Source organism: Phasianus colchicus, chromosome 12 (assembly GCF_987193195.1).
Source record: "Phasianus colchicus chromosome 12, bPhaCol1.hap1.1, whole genome shotgun sequence".
Classification (NCBI taxonomy): domain Eukaryota; kingdom Metazoa; phylum Chordata; class Aves; order Galliformes; family Phasianidae; genus Phasianus; species Phasianus colchicus.
Genome location: NC_143447.1, coordinates 5,703,036 through 5,728,754, shown reverse-complemented (window position 1 = coordinate 5,728,754; position 25,719 = coordinate 5,703,036). Strand labels below are relative to the sequence as shown.

General features: G+C 39.0%; 2 protein-coding genes and 1 long non-coding RNA gene across 14 annotated transcripts; 1 reads left to right on the top strand and 2 right to left on the bottom strand.

Annotated features, from left to right (window-relative positions):
- Window positions 1–2,121: 2,121 nt before the first annotated feature.
- Window positions 2,122–6,886, bottom strand: GTF2A2 (general transcription factor IIA subunit 2). Of its 5 annotated transcripts, none has more exons than XM_031616432.2 (5): window positions 6,733–6,886; window positions 6,257–6,420; window positions 5,198–5,338; window positions 3,836–3,962; window positions 2,122–2,440 (listed from the first exon to the last, which is right to left on the bottom strand). In XM_031616432.2, the coding sequence occupies exons 2-5, from the start codon at window positions 6,326–6,328 to the stop codon at window positions 2,415–2,417; spliced, it is 366 nt and encodes a 121-aa protein (XP_031472292.1). In that variant the 5' UTR covers window positions 6,329–6,420; window positions 6,733–6,886; the 3' UTR covers window positions 2,122–2,414. The 5 variants fall into 5 exon arrangements, with proteins under 5 accessions (XP_031472292.1, XP_031472293.1, XP_090004871.1 ...); XM_031616433.2 differs by having other exon boundaries at window positions 5,198–5,335; XM_090148745.1 differs by having other exon boundaries at window positions 6,750–6,881.
- Window positions 6,887–6,985: 99 nt separating this feature from the next.
- On the bottom strand, window positions 6,986–25,661 carry BNIP2 (BCL2 interacting protein 2). 8 transcript variants are annotated; one of them, XM_090148739.1, is made up of 14 exons: window positions 25,525–25,661; window positions 21,693–21,830; window positions 21,100–21,230; window positions 20,348–20,415; window positions 19,633–19,797; window positions 17,688–17,864; window positions 16,850–16,952; window positions 16,465–16,596; window positions 15,857–15,943; window positions 15,642–15,740; window positions 14,087–14,122; window positions 11,678–11,722; window positions 10,989–11,077; window positions 7,040–7,147 (listed from the first exon to the last, which is right to left on the bottom strand). In XM_090148739.1, exons 3-14 carry the CDS (start codon window positions 21,147–21,149, stop codon window positions 7,134–7,136), a joined length of 1,065 nt encoding a protein of 354 aa, XP_090004865.1. In that variant the 5' UTR covers window positions 21,150–21,230; window positions 21,693–21,830; window positions 25,525–25,661; the 3' UTR covers window positions 7,040–7,133. The 8 variants fall into 8 exon arrangements, with proteins under 8 accessions (XP_090004867.1, XP_090004869.1, XP_090004865.1 ...); XM_090148741.1 differs by lacking the exons at window positions 7,040–7,147; window positions 10,989–11,077 and adding an exon at window positions 6,986–7,013; XM_090148740.1 differs by lacking the exon at window positions 10,989–11,077.
- Window positions 7,309–19,627, top strand: LOC149916246 (uncharacterized). Its single transcript, XR_016470296.1, has 3 exons — window positions 7,309–7,588; window positions 17,063–17,163; window positions 19,547–19,627. It is a non-coding gene; the product is annotated as an uncharacterized LOC149916246 (long non-coding RNA).
- Window positions 25,662–25,719: the final 58 nt, after the last annotated feature.

Sequence of the window (25,719 nt, the reverse complement as noted above, 5' to 3'; positions counted from 1 at the left end):
AAGCAATACTCACACCCCTGACTGCTTGCTTGCTTTAGCTCACATCTAGTTTTGTGCATTGTGGAAATTCACAGAATCAGCTGGAAGCCACTGAGACTTTTCTGAAATAAATTGGAAAAAAAACAAACCCCAACAAACCAGTGAACCAATCCATTACAGCTGGAAGAACCAAACAGGTAGCAGCAAGCATGCTGATGCTCTAGCCAGTGAAACAGTTTTGCATTGGATATGAAAAAAAAATCTTAGTACAACATGCAACACACTTTTCATCCATGTTGCTTTTTTTGGTACTTGGTTAACTCAGGCCAAACAAAAGGCTAGTCAAGAACTTCAGTGGTATTTAAGCATTTGCACATTTTTTCACTATGGAAAGAATTGAGTGCTTTAAGTTCTGCACATTTAAATTCATTTCAGAGTGTCCATCTCCTTTTCAAATACTTCCTTACAAAGCAAGGCAACACGAATCAACAGATAATTAGAGCACGTTGGGAGTATTACTGTGAGGCATCACTGAAGAGTAGCCAATCATCTTTCTCCAAAGGAACACACCTAGATCTCCACCAGAACTCTTACTATTCTTTTTTTTTTTTTTCCTTTTTTAAAACAAGTCAGTAAAACTGTCTTGAATTTACAAATTGCCATTTCTGATCACACATTGATTGGAATTTTACCAATTACTAAGTAGCAGCCATCTTCAGCATTCAAATTATTTCTCCTTCAATTGGAATTTTTCTTTGCACATGTACACATGCAAAGAAGTGAATCAGTGCTTCTTAAGTTATGTATTTTCTTTCAGTTAACAACTAAAATAATTCCAAGGATGCAAGTGCTAATGTAGCAACGTACAACTGCTGAAACACAAGAGAAGTCTGATGGAGGAGTATGAAGGAAATGCTAACAAATTCATTCTACACATAAACCTTAGATCACATTACACAGTGTAATGCTGCTTTTTTTGCTTTTTTTTTTTTAAGTGGAAAAAGACTGTAGTAAATATGCTAATGCACACTTAATTGGAACTGAAACCAGTATATCTTATTTGCTTTAGAAAGGAGTCCAAGGGCTACAGAGAGCTGGAGATTGAGAAGCTTTGGTCCAGAGAGAAAAAGACTGCAGAGCTGGAGGTAGGAACAACCAACAGATTTCTTAGGGTTAAAATTTAGTTTGCCCCACAATTATCAGAGAACTTTTAAACATAGAAGATTGAGTAAGACAACAAAAGAGAAAACTACAGGAGGGACATGCATTTACATCCTTCAAGACAGTGATCTCAGAAGACAACTACCATGCTGTTCAAATAAGAGCAATGGTGTTGTTCTTTTGGTTTCAGAACAGTTTCTTATCAAACTGCAGTACACAGACATTTTAACAGAGATGCAGAACAAAAGAAAAATTGTAATAATCACAATACCTGGAGATGTCTATGAAGCAAGTCTGTGAAATCCTTTCATGCAAAGAAAAAAAAAATCTTCTCTATGGAAGATATTCCAGGTTTGGAGGGGGAGGTGGATGGAAGGATTCTAATTTATCCTCAATAACTGAGGCTTTTGGTGCTCATCACTTCTCCCACTTCTGACTGAGAGCATGAAATTTCTAGTTTTAAATACCTTCTAAAGACCTATTCCAGGCCAAAGACATGCACAGATACAAAGAGTAATTAGATCAACATAAAAATAAGCAGCACTAATATTTTTTGAGAACACAGTGCAATCCTTAAGGTTCGCTTTCATGAGCTATGCAACAATATTTTAATACTCAAGTCAATGTATTACTAGCACAGAGTACGAAATGGATTTGGTATTTACAGATACCTACTATCTACCAAGTAATAAATACATCTATAGACACCTATTGTCTATTTAGTATGATGATAAGATACAGCAATAAACAGAAAAGTATACTGATGAGCATGAGCTAAGTTTTTGCTGATGTCTTCTAATGTTATTTTGAAAATGCCATTCCTTGTAGTACCAGTCTTTGCAACCACACTCAGATTAGACCCCACAACTGAAAGCCCTTTGTATTTGCAACAGTACTATAAAAACAATTCTAGAATACTGCAAGAATATATTGTCTGTTTTTCAACAAAGCTTTCCAATGATCACTCATTCATTCACAAGTTTTTAAATAAAAGTTTATTAGAGAAATTATTTTGAACAAAAAAGGCAACAGTATCGTTGTAACTTTTTAAAAAAGAAGTAACATTGTGTTCTTCATGCCCCACATGGTGAACTGAAGAAATGCTACAGGTATTTCTTCCACTGTTTTCCTGTGATGCTTTTTTAGTACGGATTAACTCACATCTGCATCACAAGATGCAAGTAATGCAAGTACAAACACAGTCCCTTTCCATGCTTCTCTCCAGAAAGTGCTGCGTATTAACAGAAAATATTGCAGGCAAACCACAGTTCTATTCATTCTGCAGCATTGGAACCAGTGTCTAGGAAAGAAAAAAGGCAATGTAATACACACCACCCCACAGACTTAAGTTAAAGAGAACAAGCACCACTCTTTAATACCTTCCTCAAACTCAAAAACATCCCCCCAAGCCTTTTAATAGAGCACATACTCTGTACCTACCCAACTCACTTTACTGCTATGATGCGAGGCATGGACTGCTTGTGCTGTTTCACTTCATTTAGTGATGCCGAGAAGAGCTACTGCAAAACTTCAAGGCTGTGCATACATATCATCTACTAGCAAGGTACCAAAAATAGAGTAGGCTTTGCTCTAACTCAGTGCTATGCACTTTACTGCAGTCAGTCACAAGCATATCTTGCTAAATCACATGATCTGCCAAAGAGAAAAGTTAACACATCTCATAGCAAAAGCTCCTATGGAATCTGTGCTACCATAGTATACGTATCATGCATTTTTAAATACCTGGGAGAATGAGCATGACCTTCATAAAATAACTGAGAGCAATACTCTGTTCTGAACTTTTGTCAGAAGTACCAGTGCAATTTCTGCTATCACTATTGGCACTGCTTTTTTGTTCTTAGCGCTGTAGAAAAAATACTGATCTTTGGATAAAGTGGAAGACACATCAATGTTTACTACGATTTTTAAGCAAGTTTTTTGTTGAAAAAGAGCTGAAATTTTAGTAACAACTTTAAATCACCCAGTCCTTTAAACCTTATCTGCATACATGTGAGTGAATATCTCCAATAAGTTGAAAGTAAGGTTTCCTCTCCTAGCTCTAACAAGCACACAAAAATAAACAGAGTAGGATTATGTGCTTAGCTAACAGCAGAGGCTGAACAAACAGTAAATTATGACAACTATTTAGAACTACAAGTTGACATGACCACTATAATCATGCCGGAATCCAAGAAACCATGAAGAATTTGTTTTGTGGGTCTAGGTTATATGTAACTGAAGCCTTTTCCATTCTCAGTTCTTCCTTTTAGCATCACTGCTAAGAATAAAACCGGCACCTTTTCACACATCAATGACATTCTGTCACATCAATGGTTGGAAAAGTTGTGAAGCAGCTTGCCACAATAGTCACTAAATGATTTTTTTTCCAGTGAAGAACTTCAAGCAACACTGACAAAAGTAATCCAGTCAAGCAGATGGGGGATAAACTCCTATAGGCAGTTATATACAGTGGGCCCATTGAGCAAGACATCAGTTGCATCATGTCATCTGCCATGCCATCAAAAGCTGTTCATGTGCATGGGTCCCACGCTACCAAATCTAGCAATCAATTACTCCAACAGTTATGAGATAATTGCTTGCTCAGACTGATGAAACAGTATTTCATTTCAATAAAATATGGTGCTGTTCTAGCAAACTGGTTAATACTACAAAATATATTGTATTTTATACTTACTTTTTCCATCACATGCTACAATTTTCACTTTATCCACTTTCACAAGCTCAGTGACTTCCCTAAATTCAACATCATTCAGTACAAATGTCCATACGTTGTCACAGAACCTGTATGTATTCAGAGATCCCTTTAAAAAAACAGAAGATATTTTCTAAGGTGGCATCCCCAAAATATCAAAAAATATGACATTTACTCTTCACAGAACTACGTACCTTCTAGAACTATAAATCAGCTTGCCACAAAACCAACTATGAACCTGAATGCATGCAAACATAGCAAGTAAGCAACCAGGGAAAACTGTCATTTAAATGCCCTCCAGTGGTTGAAGTTTTCAAGGCCATTCCATGCATCTTTTCAATGCAGGGACGTTACAGTCTATGCAAATGGAAGTTTCATAGGTATGCTAAAAAGGTTTATACATTTTCTCACGTGCATTAAGGAACTATGTAACCTATATTAGTACCAGGAAAGATTTCTTAAAACCCAAGGAATATGAGCAGTGATCACAGATGATGTGAATTCTGCAATCGTTTAAATAAGAAAAAACTAATCAGTGTGACATAAAAGGGTATTCCTACATGTGGTGCATTCCAAAGGTATTTATATGCACACCTTTTGGCCTTTATCTTCTTGTATTTTAAGCCGATTCTTTTGGAACTTAAGCTCCAAATAAAATTTTTTTTGTTCTGCATCATCTGAACAGTTTTCTATGCTACATATTAAAAACAATTATGTGAGGGGAAAAAAACACTAAAATAAAAAAAAAACTAAAATCCTACAAGGCACGCTTTATTTCTGCATTCTGCATAGACTACAGAGAAATATTTAGGACAACTTTTCCCTAAATACTACATTCAAATTGACGTTTAATAATTTGTTGGCTATCTGCTATTAACTAAAGTGGGTGGCTGTAGAAAAAAAAGTTTTTCTGTGAGACCTACAGCAAACAGATAGAATATAAAAGTAAACCTGCATCTCTCTAGTCTTTTCTATCAGAGCTGTGGCTGAAAAACTGGCTTTATCTCACTTCTGCAGAATGCAATTCAAAGGAGCAAAATTCTTCCCATCTGCAGGACACTAACAACAGCAACACTACACATTTAAGCTTTTCCTTTTTCCTCTGCTCTCATCCCACCAAAATCCTGTTTCTGATTTCTACATTCCTTCAAAAATTCCCTAACAGAACAGGGAGATAATAAGCTTCACAATTAAATACATAACATACAAGTAGGCAGCCATTATTTCAGAATCATAAAGAACCTTTTAAAATCTCTGCTCAGAGCACACAGTTTTTAATGACATTCTGCATCAACACTCAAACCACCATCGCTTACCAAGAACTCTGACGGGCAGTTATCTTACCCTGAAATTGACTCTGTTCCTGACTCGTTGTGCCAGTGCCGAGTTTATAGCTTTATCAAACTGAAGTAGCACCTGAAGGGCCAGCTGAGGAGTGATTTGCTGTGACTGAAGTGGTGTAAAAACAAGTTTTGAGTCGTTCTTCTTTCATTCAAAAAAAGAAAAGAAAACAAAACAAAACCGCACTAAAAACTTAGAATATCACAAGAAAGTTAATGGGAAGAGGTCTCTAAAAGATTAGCTTATAGAAGCATTACAGAAGCATTATCACAGAATGGTTTGGCTTGGAAGGGACCTATGAGATCACCTAGTTCTGCCCCCCCCGCTATAGGCAGGGACATCTCCCTCTAGCCTAGGCTGTTCACAGCCCCATCCAGTGTGGCCTTCAGTGCTTCCAAGGAGAAAGCATCCACAACCAGTGTCTCAACCTCACAGTAAAGAATTTCTTCCTAATATCTAGTCTAAATCTACCTTCTTCCAGTTTAAAACCATTTCCCCTCCTCCTGTTACTACCTGTCCTTACAAGAAGTCCCTTCCCAGCTTTCCTGTAGGCCCCCTTCTGGTATTGGAAGGCCACTGTCAGGTCTCCTTGGAGCTTTCTCTTCTCCAGGCTGAAGATCCCCGGCTCTCTCAACCTGTCCTCCTAGGGGAGGTGCCCCAGCCCTCTGATAGGTCTTCGTGGCCCTCCTCTGGACCTGCTCCAACAGCTCCATATTCCCGTATTTACCTTTGTTTTCCCACCTTAAACCCAGCAGAAGAAATAACGTGCTAGAAGATTTTTTGTGCTATATGAAGATTTCTGCTGGTTAGTTGGAAACCAGGAGAAGAAGAGGAAATTGACTGCAGTGTTCCAGAATAGTCTAGCTATAGCTTTACTGGACCACACAACAGGGTGCCACATCAGAAAAGGCTTTCGTCTACAACGTTCACCTAAAGGCTCTCATGTAACGCTAATCGCTTTTGATCTCAATAGGTAAACGTTCTGAAGGCTGAGACGCCGCCCACAGCACGGCTATATCTGCCCCGCCGCCCCCGGCAGCCGCCCCGACCCGGCGCACGCACCTGGATGAGCTCGTCCAGACTCTCCTGCAGGCTGTTGCCCAGCGTGGTGTTCCGGTACAGCTGATAGGCCATGGTTCCTGCGGGGCGCTGGCCGCCTTACTGACCATCCACGGCTCGGGACGCCTGCTGTATCCTTGCTCTCATTAATAAACTAGGGGAAAAATCTACAAAACGCAACACGGCCCTTAGCAGCCCAGCACACCGCAGGAGCCGAGAGTCCGGGCGGCTCGGTGCGGGCGGAGGTCACAGCCGCACCGGCACGGCCCGAACGCGACTCGCGGGGCGGCTTCGTCCGCCTCCCGTTCGGCTCCCAGGCCGGCCGGCCTCGAGCCCCCGGCGCAGGGCGCCCGTTGCGGAACGCCGTCACGGGGCGCTCCGGCAGGACCGGACGCTGCACGGCCCCGCACTCCGCCCGCAGTCCCGACCCCGGCCCCGCGTTTCCCCGAAGCCGCCCGCCAGGCCCAGCCCCGGCTCACCGCCGCCGCAGCCTCACCCGCTCCCAGCGGCCGGAAGAAGCTCTGGCCACGCTGACCCCCGACCCGGAAGCGGAAGTGCGAGAGCTGACCCCACCCCCGGGGCTGCGTCCCGCCGCGGCCTGAAAGCGGCCGGAGGCCGAGCGTAGCACTGGGGGTGCGAACGTCCTCAGAAAGGCGCCGCGATTCATTGCGCCTTCAGCGCTTTCGGCACCCGCGTCACGTTTCGTGCTTTGCGGGAGGGGGCAGAACAAGATCCTCGAGACTTAAGTCAGAATACAGTCCTGAGGAGGAAAAGAAAACATTCAGACCTCTTTCAAAAATATTTATTGCATTCAGCATGTACTAATTAGGAAGGTTCCGATAAGTGCTCACAGCTGGCACGGTCAGACATGTTCACCACATTACTCCACGACATCTTGGAAAGCAAACAGAAAAGAAGTTAAAAAGAAGGAATAATAATACAAGAGGTAGGTGAAGAGCCTTGTACTTACACAGCTTTATACAAAAGGGACAAAGGAAAATACAATCGTATCTGCAATGACTACTAAGAGTCAATTATTTAAGCTGGTTATATCATGATTCATAAACCATGGTTTGGCATGACTGCTCCATTTAGTTAAAAACTGCAGGTTTGCCACATTGTACAGACCAATAATTGCACAATTTTTCAGCCCTTTGAAGGGCCCTTTCCATTTTTCTATACAGGCCTTGTTCAGATGCTGAGTAAGAAGCAATGCGGAACTGCAGAGCCACTGGGAAATCAAGCACTTATCTTCTGTGAACAAATTTTGATGTGGAACTTCATGTCACAACTAATAGTCAGCCCTGAGTAAGCCAGAGGAAGGACCACTGTAAGGTACAGATTTCCCTTTTTTTTTTTAATTGAAAAAGCCAGTTGTTCTTCAGATCATTTAATTAAAAAAGAAAAAAAAAGATGTTTAAGCAAATAATCTGGGCTATCTGAATCGCAAAACAAAAGTGATCTGAAATAGTTTAGCAAAATTAAAGCCTTTTAATTCATCTCAGTCATGCTTGAATGGAATGATGAAAACACAAACAGAACTGCACTCTCTTACTTCACAACTGCCCTCATTCCTGTTAGCCAAATGTAGAGAACAAGAGGTGACAGGAGAAAGTGTAGTTCAACTTACAATTTTGATGTTAGGAAAGCTGCAAAATATCTTTCAAAATATATTTAAATATTCCTTATATATCAGAGTGCTACTTTGACTAAAATCAGGTATCCTTGAAAAGTATCATTAAAGCACACTTAATAACCAGCATGAAAAATATCCTCTCGAGAATGACCTGCATCCACAAGGACTGAATACATATTTTCTCCAAAATCCTTCTAAGACTTCTGTGGTTACCGAAAGCACTCAAGCAATTATCCCTTCCCCCTCCTTCCTCGCATGAGGCTTCTGTGGGAGACTGGAATGACTTGAGAATTAACGTCACCTTCGGTAAGAGATGCACTTAAGCCATCTTTCTACATAATAAATACAATATAAATCTGCAAGATACACAAATAAAGTCTGACACTGAAATACACTTTTCTCCAAGAATCTTACTGCTCGTGACAGATTTAGTTTAAAACCATCTATTCATGATTTAGTTGAATTACTTTTTCCCCACAGTTATTGACTTTCCAGTATATGACACTGGTGAGGCTGTAACTAGGCACTGATGCCCTCTTCTCCTTTTGACACACTGTGACATCATTTCCTAAGATCCCATTACCACCAACATTTCATCCAACGTTGAAGTCTGACACAAGTTTCCTGTTGAAACGTCCCAATCTGCCATTAGACCATTAAAGTGTCTGAAGCAAGAAACTTGCCAAAACATGTTAACCCAGCTATAGACAAGTTGTGTGCAATTTGGAATACAACTACTGTTTTCAATGCACAGCTCCTAACAGCAAGTAAATACTCTTCTTCACTTGTTCTCTGGAAATGAAGAAATATGCTAAGCTACATAAAGTTACAAAGAAGGTTACATATTACTCTAACTAGTTTTAAGCTCTATGGAACTGAAAATTCTAAACTGAACTGAGAATGTGTATTTTAAAATTCCAAAACTTCAAAAGATTTCTGTATGATTTAGCGCTAAATTTCTATGCATCCCTCACTGTTACTTTCCAGTACAACACAGCTTTGCCATACTACATAAAACCATCAAGAGTACTTATACAATCCAGAGTCTATCCACATCAGTTTTTAATGACACTTTCTCCAAAATACCTTTGTCACTTCTGAATGTTTTTCCCGTTGTAAAACTCCTTGTATAAAACCTCACATACACACATACAGAGATCATCATCTCAAACAACTCCATTTCAGTGTCACACAGTAATAACATTAGCACATATATATATATATATATACATACACACAAACTCATGAAACCTCCAGACTGAAGGTGAATTAGTGACTCCAACATCTATCAACAGAGCTCAAAACATATCCTAGCAACACAAATTTTACCTCTAGGAAGAAGTGCATAAGGTGAACCCCCTGTAATACTGTTACTTTTCACAAAGCAATTCAGAAAGAAATAACTTTATTAAAGTATGAAATTCTAACTCAAACTTTTTAAATATTAAAATATATTAAATTATTCTATATATTTAAAAATATAAGGTTGACAAGTTAATTCGAGTTCAGGATAACTTTGGGACCTCTGCTTTTTGTAAACATCCCCCTCATCATTAAATGATGAGCTGGAAAAGGTCAGAGGAGAATCATTCTTTAGTATTCTCACACTGTGTATATTTTCAGGACAGAACAACTGTTTTACAGTGTATTCATTCACAAAAACTAATACTAAAGAAATAAACTTTTAGGTAAGTATTTCCAAAAGAAATGGGACTACTGCAACATGAGACTGCAGAACCACTCAGCCACCAGAAAAAAAACAAAACCAATAATCTTATTTGAGAATTCACCCTATACAGAGGGCTGTCTACTCTAAAGGACACTATATACACAGGAGGGAACAGGACAGATACTCACAGAAGTCCAATCGTTCCATTATAAATGCAACTTTACTGAGAAGAATACGTCTTTGAACTAGGAAGAATTTGAAACAAGATGAGTGGATTGGAATGCTTAGCATCTACACTAGGACCCACACAGAATCAGTAAAGATCAGGATGGTTTCCAGGTTTGCCTGTTCATATGTGTTGCATTGTGGAAGCATTAAACAAATTGTGAAAATGTCTACTTTACTAACTTTAATCCAGGTCAACATCAAATTTGAAATAGGAAAAAAGCCTTAAAATGAAGCGTTCACATTTGTGTTCTGCTTTCAAAGCAAGATCCAAACATGATGTAATAGATTCAAGGCAGCTTGAAATGAATATTACTTCCTGAAAGAGAACATCCTACATATTAATCTCTCTGAAACCACAACACAGAAGCTAGCATAAGTACCTAGACCTTGAGATGAAAATCTCTGAATCGCAGACAAACTCCCAGAGACATGGGCAGTTCATCTTTATCTGACATGAATATCTGTTCCCAGACTATTATGTGTATCATTAGAGATTCTACATGAAGTGGTCATTAATAAATGTTGACCATGGAACAAGCTAGACTGCTACTAATCCATGCCAGGTATTAATCTAGTTGAATGCAGTTGTAAGTTCAAGAGAACTGTACAACACTAAATGAAACTGACATTTTAGAGACAAAATTGCGAGCATATAAAAATATCTGAAGATCGAATATTTGCTAAAACATTTAATTGCTCAACTCCTGAATGGATTCATTTGTGTGCATCTGTCCTTACGGAAATAGCAATGCTCAAGACACTTCACAAACTTTTACAGGCTATCAATCAGTGTCTAATTTTTGCCCTGGAATCCAAGAACACTTTTTATATAGGCAACTTTACTACCCTTACGGGCTGAGGAGGAAACCTTTTATATTGTTTTTTTGGTGAAGTTAACACTACTATCAGGTGCCAAGCCAAGAGCTTTAGAAATGGATGCTGCATTTACAAGGATGACACAGTAATAGTAAGACTCCCCCAATCTCTGCACACAAGTGATATTATGGCTAAGATATTTATGCCACTCTCAAGCTCTACTGAAAATAACCAAAATTTCTATTGGTGATAACTGATATTTATCCACGAAAAAAAAGCCTAGAACAACCTCATTTCATCCTGGCAGCTGAACTAGCCTTCGTTTACTGAAGCAGAATCTGAAATTTGCAGCTTAAATTTACAAAGGTATGATATCAGTCACTTACAGTTTAGTTTCCACTGTAGCTTAGGCTTAAACCCTTTGGCCAACAGACAAAACTTCAGAAAACTCCAGATCTGTGTTCTGAGACGTGGACTAAAAGACAAAGCTCAAGCTCACTCTAGTGAGGTAAATGAGTACTGCTTGTATTAGATGTGAACAGAAATAAGCATCTCCACACATATAGTAGACTACGTTATGTGATTGTTAATTTTCAAACAAATTAAGGTTTCTATGACAACCAAGAAATGCACTTGACCATTCAGAGCAAAAACAGATCATGCACTTTATACAATAACAAGTAGTTTATGGCCTTGCCTACCTGCAAATGAATTCCTTCAGCAGGTACACAACGTATTGCTCAAAGTCATAAAAATATATATTATCTTTCCTTTAGCATTTAGATATATAAATATTTTACTGAAGAACATGCATCATTTAGATAAACAATTGTAAGAACATTCTCTAAACATGGGGTTCTTTGACATTTGGCTGTATAGAAAGATTACACAAAGGTAGCTACTCAAATCAAGACAAACCAATACAGCAGTGAAGAGTCCATTGTGTGCCAGTCTAAAGTTAAGCACCTCTTGCAACAAGTTATGTAATATATACACACATGAATGCATCATAAATGGAGAAAATAGCATAAATCCATCTGTATATTCTTCAGTCTTGTTTTGTCTCCCAACTTACTGTTCACTTTTCTGCTCTTGTTTTCCATTCAGCTCTTGGTCAACTCTGCTTAGTAAAGAAAACAGTGATGTTAAAACTGTATTAAAAACAAATTTAGTTTGCTTATATATTAAGCAAAACTATTAATATTAACAGAAAAAAAGGTGAAAGCTCTTGCATGGAACAAGTTTTAGCATGTAAATGTTGAATAGTTAAGATTTTTATTAAATGCAGTTACAATAAGATGTTTAAGAAGTCTGTTTTCTTACTTTCCCCTCGAAATTGATTACAATTGTTAAGAAGCCATTAAAGTAAGTATTGCATTTGAAAAGCACAAGTGCAATTTGACTGCACAGCAAGGAAAAAGAGCAGGTTCTGTACTCTTACTAATAAATACAAGCGGGAATACAAGTTCTCAGTTAACAATACTATCAGGTGCTGCTACTTGATGAACTCATACACTTCAGTATTAGCACAGAATTATCTTCAATTTTACAGTAATTAAGCCAAGAAGGTAACAGCAAAAACTTAATTAACAAGAGTTTAGTGGCTCCTTAACTGCAATACTTTCTATTAAATTGTAAGTCTCCTTTGACTACCCAGGAAAAATTCATTTCTGAGGGGCTTCTGTATCTACCTTGGGACCACTGAACAACGTGTTGCTTTGCAGAAGCCAGGGGATGGCTCACAGTGCTGCATGAAATGTACTTCTCATCTTTACAGTAAGAACCAACTACAGTCTTAGCTATATCTTCTGGAAAATAATGAAAATCACTTAACTTTAGAACCAATCATAGTTCCAAAGCAACAGAGGCTCAGGATAAGTTTTCTTCTAACAACTGAGCTGACTAGCCTATCTGTTCAGTCTCTCCAATGATATGGTCAGCCAGTTTCTTCAAAGTGATTAAAACAATGACAACTCTTCCAGGTCATGAACCCATAAAAACAGGAGGCAGATGTTCTACTTTATACTCTTTTATGAACTGCACCTAATGGATTCAGTAAATCTGGAGCAGTGGTATTTAGAAACATTCCTAATTAAGGAACGGTTCACCTGCACAGTATGCTGCTGCAACTCATCCCTCATTGCAGTAATTTAGGAAAGCATATTTTGACACGACTTGTAGAATTATAAGAAGCACAAGAAAATATGGTAAGCTAATGCAAGTTGGCTATGCATTGACCTATAGCAAGCAATATAAATCCACAGAAACATATCATACTCTAGCTTCCAACATGACGTATGCATAGCCAAAGAATTCCTACTGCCATCCACAACACTCTTCATAAAAAAACATCAGTGTCTCCTTTCCCATATGACAATAATGCCTACAGCTGCTTTCAACACGATTAATATCTCACAGCCACTTAGTGCCTGTGATCAAGATGTCTACTTCAGTATTAAGTTTTGAATTAAAACTTTTGTGAAAAGTAATGGTAGTACAAGTGTCAACATTGACAGGGATGCTTAAGAGTGCCACTTTTCCTCCAGATTATCAAGTTCACACATTACTTTTTGAATGTCTCAGGTTTACAGCCTGAATACAATGGGCCCTGCAATGCAATTGAGTCAAACCATGCATGGAAAGAAGCAGGTAAAATTGTTGTTCAGTATATACTGAATGGGTTTCTTAAGTTCAGCTTCCTTAGAAATTAAGGTTACAGCATCACAAGATTCTCTTAACTGGAGTAATTCCTGGTGAAGTAGCTTCACGTGCAAGTTTCCAGAGAGAATTATTTTTTAATTTTCATTTCACTGTTTCTTTGGTCATTACCCAAGTTAGACAATAAGCTTCCCTCAATAGTTACACACACAGAAGAGTAGCCAAATAAGGTGAAGTTAATAACAGAACATTCTAGTACATTTGTTAGTTACACAGTAAAAAGTAAAAGCAAAAAAAAGTTAACACAGCTACTAGGATAGCTTGAATGGTTAGCAAAAGTGAAAATCTAATGACTGTTACCAAGGAATACACGCACTGCAAATACAAACAGCACTAAAAACATTAAATTGCATCTGTGCAAGTTAAAAAGGTAGTTAATATGAAACTAAATACAATATTAGAATTTCCTCCACAGTTGTGCCTCTGCTGCATACTACAGCTTAGCACCTAAGAACAGCTCTTTAGACATCACTTGTTAGAAACAGTGAAACAATTTAATCAGTTCATACAGAAGCATGCTTTCGCCTCTTGAAGATATGGTTAAGAATCCACACACCCCCCTTAAAACTCAGAATCACATTTAATAGTAGAGACTATTTACAAATATGTGAGTTTTCAGACGTTACTTTCATGCATAACAACTAGGTCACTAGTGCTTGTTTATATTTACAAATGCTTATTCCTTTATATAAGCCAATCATCTGGGAGTTAGTTGCAGTGCAAATAGTTTTATCTAGATGCAACCCTCATCAAAACATGAATATACCTTGTTTGTTTCTTTCTAAACTTTTCTTCTTCATACCTTTGTGGGGAAAAGTTTGATTTCAGTAAATATACAAAGGCCAAATTCAATAGAAGCTACAAACTGGCATTACTGTCAATATATTTTGTGGAAACATACCAAGTTTTTAAATGAAAAAAACAAAAAAAAAAAGTTTTGTATCTTCAACATAATTAGTATTAAATTTTAATTACCAGAACAACTTCCTGCACAGTATTTATCCATCACTAAAGTTTTAAGTCTACACTCTTAATAGTTTAAAAACAGATATCAAATTAGATAGATCAGATCAGGTACCCATTTGTCTGATAATTAACTACTATAAAGGATGAGGTTGGTTGACCTCTGAAGACTGAAACAGGCTGCCCAGAAAAGCTGTGGATGCCACATCCCTGGAGGCAAGGCTAGATGGGGCCCTGGGCAGCCTGATACAGTGGTGGCAACCAGCCCACAGCAGGGGGTTGGAACTGGATAGGCTTTAATGTCCCTTCCAACCCAAGCAATTCTTTAGTACAGAAAGTAGCTTTGTAACACTTGGAATGACAGCCTGAATTTCCCTAACATATCCTTCAAAAAATCCCATGAGAAAATTCTCAGAGTAGCACAAGGCTGCTCCAACTGTCACATCTTTCACCCTCAACAAAAAACTGCATTTGCTCTATGCTAAAAAAAAAAAAAAAAATTGACAACTAAACCAGCTGAATGTTTACTGTGGTACCCAGCAGTCAGTTTATCCAACATGGATGTGATGCTCTGCCCAAAGTGATACTACACCATCTTCCTTCATAGCGTTCTCCATTAGCCATCACATCTGTGATCACCTATTGTGGTACATAATCCATGGACTCTGTATGTTCTGCCTTCCAATTAATCTACTGACAGAACTATTTCCATCTAGCTTTTTCAAGACAAAAGCTTATGATTTCTCTTTATTACTGCAGCCACAGATTCTGTTCAAGTGTCATTATCACACTTGAGAGCAGAGTTGTGCTGACATTAAATGGATATTATATGGCAAAGATCTGAGAGGAAGGAAGAGCAGAAGGAAAAAAGAAAATCAAGGACATTGGTACTGCCTCCCCTCTCTGCCAAAGTAGTACTATGGGTAAGGATTCAAGCACTTCTTATCCACAGCTTTCTTCAAATGAAATCCCTACCCAAGTGATATTTCACGCCTTAATTTGTAGTGCAGTGTAGCATGAACAGCGAAAATACCATAAATAAGTTCAACATAAGTGCACAGAATTTCTTACTCAAGCCCATTTAGCATACAATAAGTAGAACAACTGCAGCAAGGCCTAATTCTACAGAAGACTAAACATCATAAACTGCTAATTATGTGAGACGCTATACAGGAGAGTCCTTGTACATTAGCATTCCTTCTGTTCTATGGAATATTAAAACTGTAGTTCAGCAATTCCTCCTAGACATAGCAGTTTTATTAAATATCAAGTATTACATTCAAACCAACCACTGAATATATTATACACCACTTCCTAAACATGGTCAACATACAACACATCTGAACTATAAGACGTACTGTTTTATGCATTCTGGGATGCCAACGTATTCCATGGGGATGAGTTCAGCTAGTTCTGCCAGAGTAAAGACATACCTAATTTTCTGGCTGAATTTTGAGCTGTGGAAGAACAAATGCAGGGTACAATTACAATGTAAGAAGTATTCATTAGGTCAATATTTAAACAGTTAAAAGATTTAAACTTCTAAAAAGAATAACAGCATCCATATTATTACCTAATAAAAGGTTTTGTGATGGCCAGAAGTGTTCTGATGAACCAAGAAGGATGAACTATGATTAATGACTTCAGATTTTTCCTTAACCTGAAGGATTCAAACATTGAAAATAAGTATTAGAGCAAAAAGGTAACATGACAAAAGGCTTGAAATAAATATATATATACACACAAAAAACATATGTTTTTGCAATTACAACTTTCTTATTTAGATCTAGCACTCTGATATCCCATTACTTGAAATTACTGTCTGCCCGAAGAAAGCACTAGAAAAATACAAAGTCAGAATTAAAAGGCTAGCATCATTTTAACAACCAAAGTTATTTTTTAACATATTTGCAATGAAGTGGCCAAGAGACCCACCGTATTATCATAGGAATGTTTAACAAAATACTACACTGTAACAGCATCCACCATGATTTCACTTATAAAAATGGAAGAAAAAAAATCAAGCATATCTATACCATTATTCTACACTGACAAGATGTCAGAAAAGATTTTCAATACAACAAACAATATGCTTCACAATTATATCTTAATGATTAACAGACACCTCATTAAACAGCACTGAACACAAACATTGTGAGAAAACACTGCAGAACTTCTTACCTTCTGTCAATTTGCTGGTAACACTTTCTAAGCCAGCCTATGCTTGGCATTTTTCTCCGTGTTGTCGCACCATTCAGGTACACTATCATATAATTCTCTGCTACCAGTAGCTCTAAAGTGCCAATTACATACCTGCAAACACAGGGAAAGAAAATGCTCAAGTGAAGATTTGTGGATATTGAAGTAGTTCCTAGTACTGCCCAAATATTGAAAGACAACAGCGTTAAGCAACATCCAATCACTTTTTTCCCTGGAATTAGACATAGTTGCTGTATTGTTTTACCCTTCCCTCACCTAAAAGAAAAAGCTTCACAAAAAAAAAGGATACTATTAAAGTTTTACAGTATGAAACCGAGGCAGTGTTCAGAGGCAGGTGATGACTTACTTAAATAGATTGTCCATTAGGTATCTGTAGTTAGGCTGGCTGCTTTCAGGCATAAAACAAACAGCAAACACAACAATGGCATTTAACCCATCACCATAATAACCTACAAAGAAAAAGGCAGCAGTAGTGACTATAGTGATTATATCTTGACCACTTTTGCTCAAAGAAAAGTCATGAATGTACGGTAAGTTTTTCCCATTATTTCCCTTAAAGAGCTTTGCAAACACCAATGGTATATGAATGGATAAGCACACACACGCATTATACATCACCTATCACCAGACTGATCCCCTGGAACCACTTGGATGGAAGAGGTAAGAACAGGTGTCAGTCTGTTTGCAAAAAGATTTTGCTTATAATTATTAAATATATATATATATATATATATTTTAAAGTTCATCTGCTTTTAGAGAAATAATGGAAACAGATGCAATTAAAGTGCTGTACCCGTACTCCACATCTCAGTACGTTTAATGGTTTTGATGGCCAACTTTTCTTCCTACCTAAACTTCGTAGACTGTTAAGCTAGAGTCAGTAAATTGATTTTTGCCTGAGCAAACCCAAAGCTATTTCTTTCAACATTCTTAACAACAAAAAAAAATTAGATCATAACACTGAGACTGAATAACATCTAAGCACATTATGAATGGTCATGTTAGGAGCTGAACACAAATACATTCTGGAACTTCAGTTTAACATGCAAGAAGCATCAAACTAAGCATATGCTTTACACTACAGCAAAGCACAGCATCACTGAGTCTTTCCATTTTTTCCTGTACACTGCATCTCTTCTAGTAGTAGTTTCAACACATCCCCTCAGCATATCACTAATTCTTACCACCATGACTGATAACTTTTTTATACGGTTCGATTGCCTTCATGTCCACCCTATGGTCCTGTTCGCCAATCCTAAACATACGCCAGCGCCGACCATCCTCTTTCTCCTCCGCTGCTGTATATTCAGTAAGTGATCCTTTTCTAATTACATCAGTAGTTTTTGGCTTTGGAAGATCATCTGCCAAAGTTAAGACATGTTCAATATCCATTATAAATACTGCATACAGTGACCGCCAATTATAACACAGGTTAACCATTTTGCTATCCAATTTAAGTCAGCCGATACATTTGGCTGAAGAATATCAGTTCCTTCAGTCATTACAGAAGACCATCTCATCAACATCAAACTTTTATCAAACTGTTAGCTTTGTTTTCCATGAACTGCAGTTTTATATTTGAAAGCGCATGCAAGGTTCTGATTACGTAAGAAGCTTACTTAACAGGAAGCATTCAGTACACTGACCTGAATGAATTTCACCAAAATAGACAAAGTGGTTAACTCTGCGATAATCATACAGGTTACTTGATCACAGATTTACATGGAAGCATAATTTAAAATATTAACACTATCTTGCAAGCAGACATGCAGGCATTCTATTAGAAATTAAATCTAATTTGTGTGTGTGCACAATCACTATACGAAATTTATGCTGACAGCAATCTGTCAAAAAATTTGCTCCAATTAAATAAATGATTCTTGACTTCGTTGCATAGACCTTACCCAAAGCGAGAAAAACCTACTGCAAGTTAGTTGTCTGTTCCCAAGACAAAGCTGTTAACTGAAACTATCCTTCCAGGAAAATGAAGGCAGCAGCATTAAAGGAAGAAAAGACAGAAACCCTTTTCAGCCACTTTTGAAAAACAAGGCACAAATATCTGGAACATTTCCTTAGCAGCACTGTAAAGTTAACCCCAAGCATCAACTCTTCATCCCTAAAGTTCTCAAACAGATTCATTTCTACAGGCAAGCCCACAGCTTCTGTTACAAGAACTTGACCTGCAGTATCTTAGGTATTAAAAACGCTTGCTTAAAAGAATGTTTTCCTTCCATTTATAAGCTATCCTGGAATAAACAACAGATTTTTTTCATATGTAACAATGAAAAGAACTTCCTGTTTTCTCAGGATTTTTTTTATTTGCAGCATAAAACAAGTAATAGTTGAGGTCATGCGTCTATAATTTCAGAGACATTCTTAAGTAGTACGTTTACAGAAGTTTAACTCCAACCGTTTGACCAAAGTAATAGTTCTTAGCTTACATTAAAAGGGCCCTAATCATAGTTAAACTGCAAGTTTGAAACTTGTGCTTTAACTCCTACACAGAACTTTGTTACTTCCAACAAAACTTACTAGATTCAACAGATTTTGCCTGTAAAAATATTATTAATGATCTACTCATTTTGTAAGGATCATTTCTGTAGCACTTCTAGCGTGACTATAGGTAAGTTAACTTCAAAGATATTTCAAATTGACAGAAAATACAGTTTTTTCTACTATTTCCAGCCAGTACAGAAAGTTTGCAAAGTCTGAAGAGTTATGACCTTTTCTCAGTTTCATTTCAGCAGCAAATGAGTTCAGGTGTTACTCATTTTTAAGAGCATCATTCAGATCTCTTTAAATACAAAGGCTTACAATTCACAAAATCCTGACAAGCTCATCTACAACCTGTAGGCCTACATGTTGCTTACCTCTATACGGAATGGAATTCTAACACATGTAAAGCATATATTTGTACCAAGGATTTGCATTCACTTTACTGTATTTGGAGTTAATAGTTATTATGTTTGTTGTTTATTAGTCAGTCAGCATATGATTTGCTTTTTAAAAATTGTCTCTATTTCTATCTAATCACTTCCATTAGAAAAGAAATTATGAGTCACAGTTCTTTTCCACATGAAGAATAAGAAAACATCCTGTGGCATCAGACAAGAGCTACAAAACACTTACCTTCCCATTCAAACTCATTGCTATTCTCTGAAGGAGTATCTAAGTCATCCAAATCAATGTCTCCGCTCTCATCCAAGTCAGACAAAACAGACTCCTCGCTGCGATCTAAAGTTAAGCTAATGTCTGGAGCTGTAAGTTTCTTCCTCACTTTGGTTCCATTAACTGCTGCATTTAAAAAAGCAAATTTGTTTTCAAAGCTCAAGTGAGTTTAGGCGAGCACAGTAACAAGACAGAACAGCACAGCACTTCCTCAGAGTACACAGTAAGTTAACGCCCACCACGTAAACAATGAATCCTTAGATCAGGAATTAAAATACACATGGTAAAAAGAACAGAACTTGGGAGACTAAAGTTCAAGTCCTTAAAACATTATGTTTATCCAACTGCATACATCCTATGGTCAGAGGGAGACCACCATACTATTAACAAAAGAAAAATGTGAAGTGCCTCCTCCACTAGACTAAGTGAGGCCTAACTGATACACAGAAGTCAAACAACAAATCAAGATTTCAAGATCAGTCATGAAATGAGTGTAATCATATATTTACGTTCATTATTACCCAGATCCCTCTGTTCACATATGAAAATGTCATTTAGAATGCTGATCCCTCAAGCCTCATCAAAAGCAAAACAAAAAAAAACACCACAAAACAGAGCTTTAGGACAGCCATTTATGTAGAAAACCACCAGCCTGACTGCATTGAAATGTTCTTACCAGTTTCACCTTCTGTTCCTGCTGCAGCCAATATATCTGAGTCAACAGGATCATCCTCTGGCAGGGGCCTGACACACAAAATAGTTTTTAATAGTAGCTTCCACTAAGAACGCTGTGGGTTGTATTGATCCAAATTCACATGCAATATAAATTCAAGCTGGTAGTAAAGCAACAACGCAGGAGAAATTTCCCTTATAGCTATTCAAATTATGAAATGCCCAAGTACTAGTTGCTACTGGTATCATCTTTAGGAAAACTTATTGTATTCTTGCTTGATAAAGTTTAATGTTAAATACATCACAGAAACAGTACTCTTTAGTGTTTTGTTTTTAAAAGAACACCTCTGAAGTCAACTTTTTTTTTTATTTCTTTATAGGTCTGAGCATCACAGTATTCTTAAATGCTAAAGGTTTTGCTCAGAAACATTGCTTATGGAAGTACTCAGGCCCTCAGTCATTGGTGATAATAAGCAAACAGTCAGAAAATGTTCATTTAACACCTGAAGAAAACAAAGCTGAACTTACACTTTCATTTTGGTAACATCAGAAATTTCAATATGGGCATTCTTGTATTATTTACACACTAACGTAAAGCTATCCCTTTCCAGACCACAAAGAAACAAGGCACAAAAGACTCTCAAGATCACTGTTAGTGGAAATCGCTGCAAGATTGAGTATTAGTTTATCAGGAAAATAGGGACAGATTGTTTTGGATGTTATGTATTTGATTTTTATTTACAAAAAGTTTAAAACCTTGGAAAATCTTCATCTTGCCATTCTTCCTTAAACTCAACACCTTCCATTCTCCAGCCAACTTGAACTGTTAATAGTTACTCCTGATCAGCCAGAACCTCTTGTCTTCTGGACAGCAGGCTAAAGAGCAGCTACAGGAACATAAAAAGATAGAGTTCAATATTACAACAGTTCATCCCCTCCCACCACATCCCATCCCCACACTTTTTTTTCCAAATGCAAAACTACTCATAATAAACTGCTTATAACAACAAAACTGTCATAATAATTTAGGTTGGAAGGGATCTCTTGAAATCATCTAATCCAGCACTCTGCTGAAGCAGAATCAATCTTTAAAATATAACAAAAGTTATATATAGATATATATAACAAAAGATATATATATATATCAGAGTAACCTGATTTTTCATTTGGGATTACACCAATTCACTCCACACTGTATGAAAAAACAAAACGTGACAACCCTCCAGATTATATGAGAGATACTGAATAAAGGTATACTCTGGGGAAAACAAACAAACCAGATGGTCAGATCTAAAACACAACTCAGCTTTTAAACAAACAAAAAACACTTCAATAAAAAGAGCACTCACCCTGAGATGTGCAAGTCGAGCTGTGGTTTTTCAGGCTCACCCATCACCAGCAACAGGGAATCCGCAACAGCAGAACATAATAAACCATTCTGCTGTCAGACAAACCCAATCCAGTTGAAAATCTTGGCTGTGTTGGCTCTGAAGATTGACAGGAACAGGTAAATTTATCAGTGATAGGAAAAGCATTAAAACAGGAAATTGTGAATTGTATTTTTAAATGTAAAGAAGCAATTAAGGTAAAACCTAGTAAGTACAAAGTTGGAATACACTGCTAATTAAGCTAGAGAGACAGTTTATGCTTACATGGATAAAAAGAAACAAGTATGCTTACTGTTCAGTAGAATCAACTGCTATGGAAAACGTCAATTTCTCTTAACCTGATCTGATAATAACCACAGACCAATTCTCAAAAGACCTGCAATGCTTAAGGCTATACTAAACAAGCTGCATAATATAAAAATTTAGAAGTCTTTGTTGTTAAAACTGTATTACCAGAAACAATTAACTTTGAATTTGTCGCTACTGCTTTATATTACTGACTTTTCCTTCCTTCCACACCCAGGAAATAAATATAAAACTTCTAGAAAGTAGCAACCTAACTTCCCTTAGCAGAAGCCTTTCCTTCTTTGAGTTGTTCAGCCCCTACAGCTCAGCTGTGGGCAATACGTGCCCATAGAGTCTTCAGGTGTCCCCAGTAAGTGTTCTCCCAGCACTCCCTCTGCCTATCTGTCCATTTTGACTAGTGTGCTGTCCGGAATGTTTTCTTGCTGCTTGAATCATACCACCTTCCTCACAAAATACATCCTCTCTCATTACGATGTCGACACCCTTGGTATGAAGTTCTTCCTGCGTTCTAACCTGCTGAGTGTTTGCAATAATGAATTTAAAGAATTTGCTTGGGGATGAAGTTCTATTTCCATCAGCAGGAACAATGAATTTGTACTTAGCACTCTGTTACATTTGTCTCGGGACACTGAGATGAAGCACAAGAAGTGGCACAAGATATCCCACATGCTCAGATGAAGAGAATGTGGCGGTTACAGCCAGTATGGAACGAATTATCTGATACAAAGACACAGCTCCCTAAAAAGAGAATAAACCTAAAAGAAAATCTCAACTGGTTATTTCATTCTTAAGGGCAGATAAAGAAAGGAAGAAAGCTGACAGCAGAAGGAAAGACAACAACCAACTCAGCCACCGCCCGGGTGGCTGTAAGGCACTGAGATCACACTGCTGTTCCCCCAAGGCTTCAAGGCCGAGTTCTGCCCTAACAGCTTTATCACCACACATGATGAATGCTGAGCACCAAGTAATATCTGTTAATTTCAGATGCACCACATTTCAGTGCAGAAACAATTCCTATCAGCATACAGAACAGGTATGGGGTTTAGAAAGTTAGTTATGCTGTAACCAAGCTAAGATACTTTTAGACCACATTTCCCACATCAGCAGCTTCTCATAAAGGTAGATGTGAAAACCATCATCCATTAAATACTGCGCAGTATAATTGCAAACAGTTTAAAGGGCAACCTCCAAGTCCTATATCAGAAAAGCACAAGTTCAGGCTACTTCACTTCTTCATCCTACTCGAATGCAGATTAATGAGTTGTGGATGCTTTGACTTAAAGTCTCAGGAACAAAAGCACTGTCACTTGTCAATTATAACAACATAAGAGGTCCAGAAGGAAAGGTAATCTTCAGTTTCAGGAAAGTCAGAGAAGTGCAGACTTCCAGGATGGCTAATGAATGATTCTATATCATCATACAAGTGCTTAGAAAGTAAGAACAAAGCTCTGTTCATACAAGCTAAAGCAGAGTTTAGGATTGTTTTCCTATGGCTGCTGTGGTAGCAGTGGCTTTTCTTTTCTACTGCGCCCAAGTCTTTTAAAATCAGCTGTAAATGAAACATGTAAATGTTAAACTTGAAAGTATAACACTAATAATGCAAGTCTTTACTAGTCACGTAGGAGAGAAGCAATTAATTTCTGACTGGTGCTAGCACTCCTCACAGCCAACTCATAGTTTCTCAGAAAGGCAGATTTGTTTGCTGTTACTCTCCATGTAACGTACAGAAATGGAATTAGAAGACTGGGAGATATATCAGGTCAGAAACTTCAACACAGAGAACACTTAGCTGCAGGACTGCCATGTGGTTCTGCTTTCTTCACGCAAACCTTGGACTTCAGTGACCAGCACTGCTGTTATACTTCTGAGCAAGTCAGAGCACTACAAACAGGAAGAAGCACCGCAAGGCACCACATCACTGCAATCACTTCTCCTCTGCTGCAGCTAATGAAAGGACCTCAGTGCAGACACACAGGTTAAACCCATGTAAATACTTAGCTGAGGTGTGTTACTTCTTGCATCAGAAGCCTAATATGGGTGTTCTCATCCTTTTCCTGGAAGGAGAGCTGGTTCTTAGCTCTCACCAACACGGAGCTGGCTTGGTTTGGGTACATGTATGATACAAGCATAGCATGGTTGAGAAGACCGTTGAACTGCCATTGTTTGATGTGGTTTACAGCTACACATGTACTCTAAGATGTCCTGACACTTAAAGGAAAAAAGACAACAGAATGCCTAAAATTTACTTTTGAAAAAGGCCTGTTGCATATTTGAGGGACTTTATTATTTTATTTTTTAAACATTTTTTTTTCACCTTTGAATTTTCTGAAGAACACAAACAGGAGAAAAGCATTTGTGTGGCCACATCTACACAGCCAATACAAAGACCCATCATATTCAGTCCCTGATGAGGATAAGAGGATTACAGCATTTGAAGTAGAATGAACACAGTTTACTCTGCGAGACTCCTGCAGCGAGGAGTTCACTGCGGAGCTCCACCTGACACACACAGGGAGCAGCACAATGCTGCTGTCCCGGCGAGCTGAAAAATGTTACGCTGCTGTTTTCCTACATTTCACCTTCACCATTTCATGAGAAAGATCAAATAGAATTCCACATTCCAGGAATTAAAGAGGTGCGTCCCAGAGCAGTTTTTAATTTCAAAGCATGCCAGAAGAATACATATATGTAATTTTCCTGCACACAAATTCATATTGCAAAGCTCCCTGTAATTTCTAAGTATTTCCATAACCCCACTGGCTTTGAGAACGAAGCCACACGAAGCCTTGAAAACATTTCCCAGATACAAGGACAGACATCCAAGTCGTGTCACCTGCACGTCAGCACAAGGAGGCAAGGCACAGCCCCCTGCTAATAGCAGTCTTCGCTGCCTTTCCTCAGCAAGCAGGCAGAAATCACTCAGCAAAGCAAGAGCGCTGCAGGTTCGTGCCGGGAGCACTCAGCGCGGTGCAGGAACGCACGCAGCTGAACTCGCTGGGACTCCCAGCTCAGTGCCGATCTGTCAGACAGACCAACAACACTGGCACCCGATCGAAGAGCAAACGGAATTATTGCCGAGAACCGACTTAACCGAACTCATCAGCTACCACGCAGTCACACGCTACACGAACAGCTGACAGCTCTGCGCCGCTCACCGCTGCGAGTGCTCGGCAGAGCCCTACTGCCGCCCATCCCTTCCGCACCGCCGGGCACTGGAGGAGCAGCCCAGGCCCCGCAGCCTCACGCAGCCACCCGGCCCGCGCGGCTCCGGCCGCCCCTCGCTACAGGAAACGCCCGCCGAACCCAAGCGGGGTCCGATCCCGCCGCGCCCCGCCCCGCTCCCAGCGCCGCAGCTCGGGGAGCCGCGCCCCGCAACGCAGCGCAGCGCTCCCGGCGAGGCCCCACCGGGCTGACCCCGCGGGCGGCTCAGCCACGGCCCCACGGCTCGAGATCCCGACCCGCCTCCCCAAAACCCCCTCGGCCGTACCTGGCGGGAGTCGGACGGGCCGGGCCTGACCGCGGCGGACACGGGCCGAACCGCCGCTCTGCCCTGCGCGCCGCCCGCGCGGCCCCGGAAGCGCGCACACCGCGAACCTCACGTGACCGCCGCGCCCCGCAATGATTGGAGCGCTCGCGCACATGCGCACATGCGCCAAAGCACGGCGGCCCGCCGCCCTCCTGT

Bases quoted from the DNA above. Each gene is read 5' to 3' on its own strand.
- BNIP2 (XM_090148739.1), bottom strand. From the start codon at position 21,149: ATGGAAGGTGTTGAGTTTAAGGAAGAATGGCAAGATGAAGATTTTCCA. The intron at 20,416-21,099 runs GTTTTAAACTTT...TTTGTGTGTCAG, and splicing joins CAAGATGAAGATTTTCCAAG to GCCCCTGCCAGAGGATGATC. The intron at 11,078-11,677 runs GTAAGTTGGGAG...TTTGTCTTTTAG, and splicing joins CAAGAGCAGAAAAGTGAACA to TCCACGTCTCAGAACACAGA.
- GTF2A2 (XM_031616432.2), bottom strand. From the start codon at position 6,328: ATGGCCTATCAGCTGTACCGGAACACCACGCTGGGCAACAGCCTGCAG. The intron at 3,963-5,197 runs GTAAGATAACTG...GTTTTTTTAAAG, and splicing joins GGAACAGAGTCAATTTCAGG to GGATCTCTGAATACATACAG. The intron at 2,441-3,835 runs GTAAGTATAAAA...TTTCTTTCCTAG, and splicing joins TGTAGCATGTGATGGAAAAA to ACACTGGTTCCAATGCTGCA.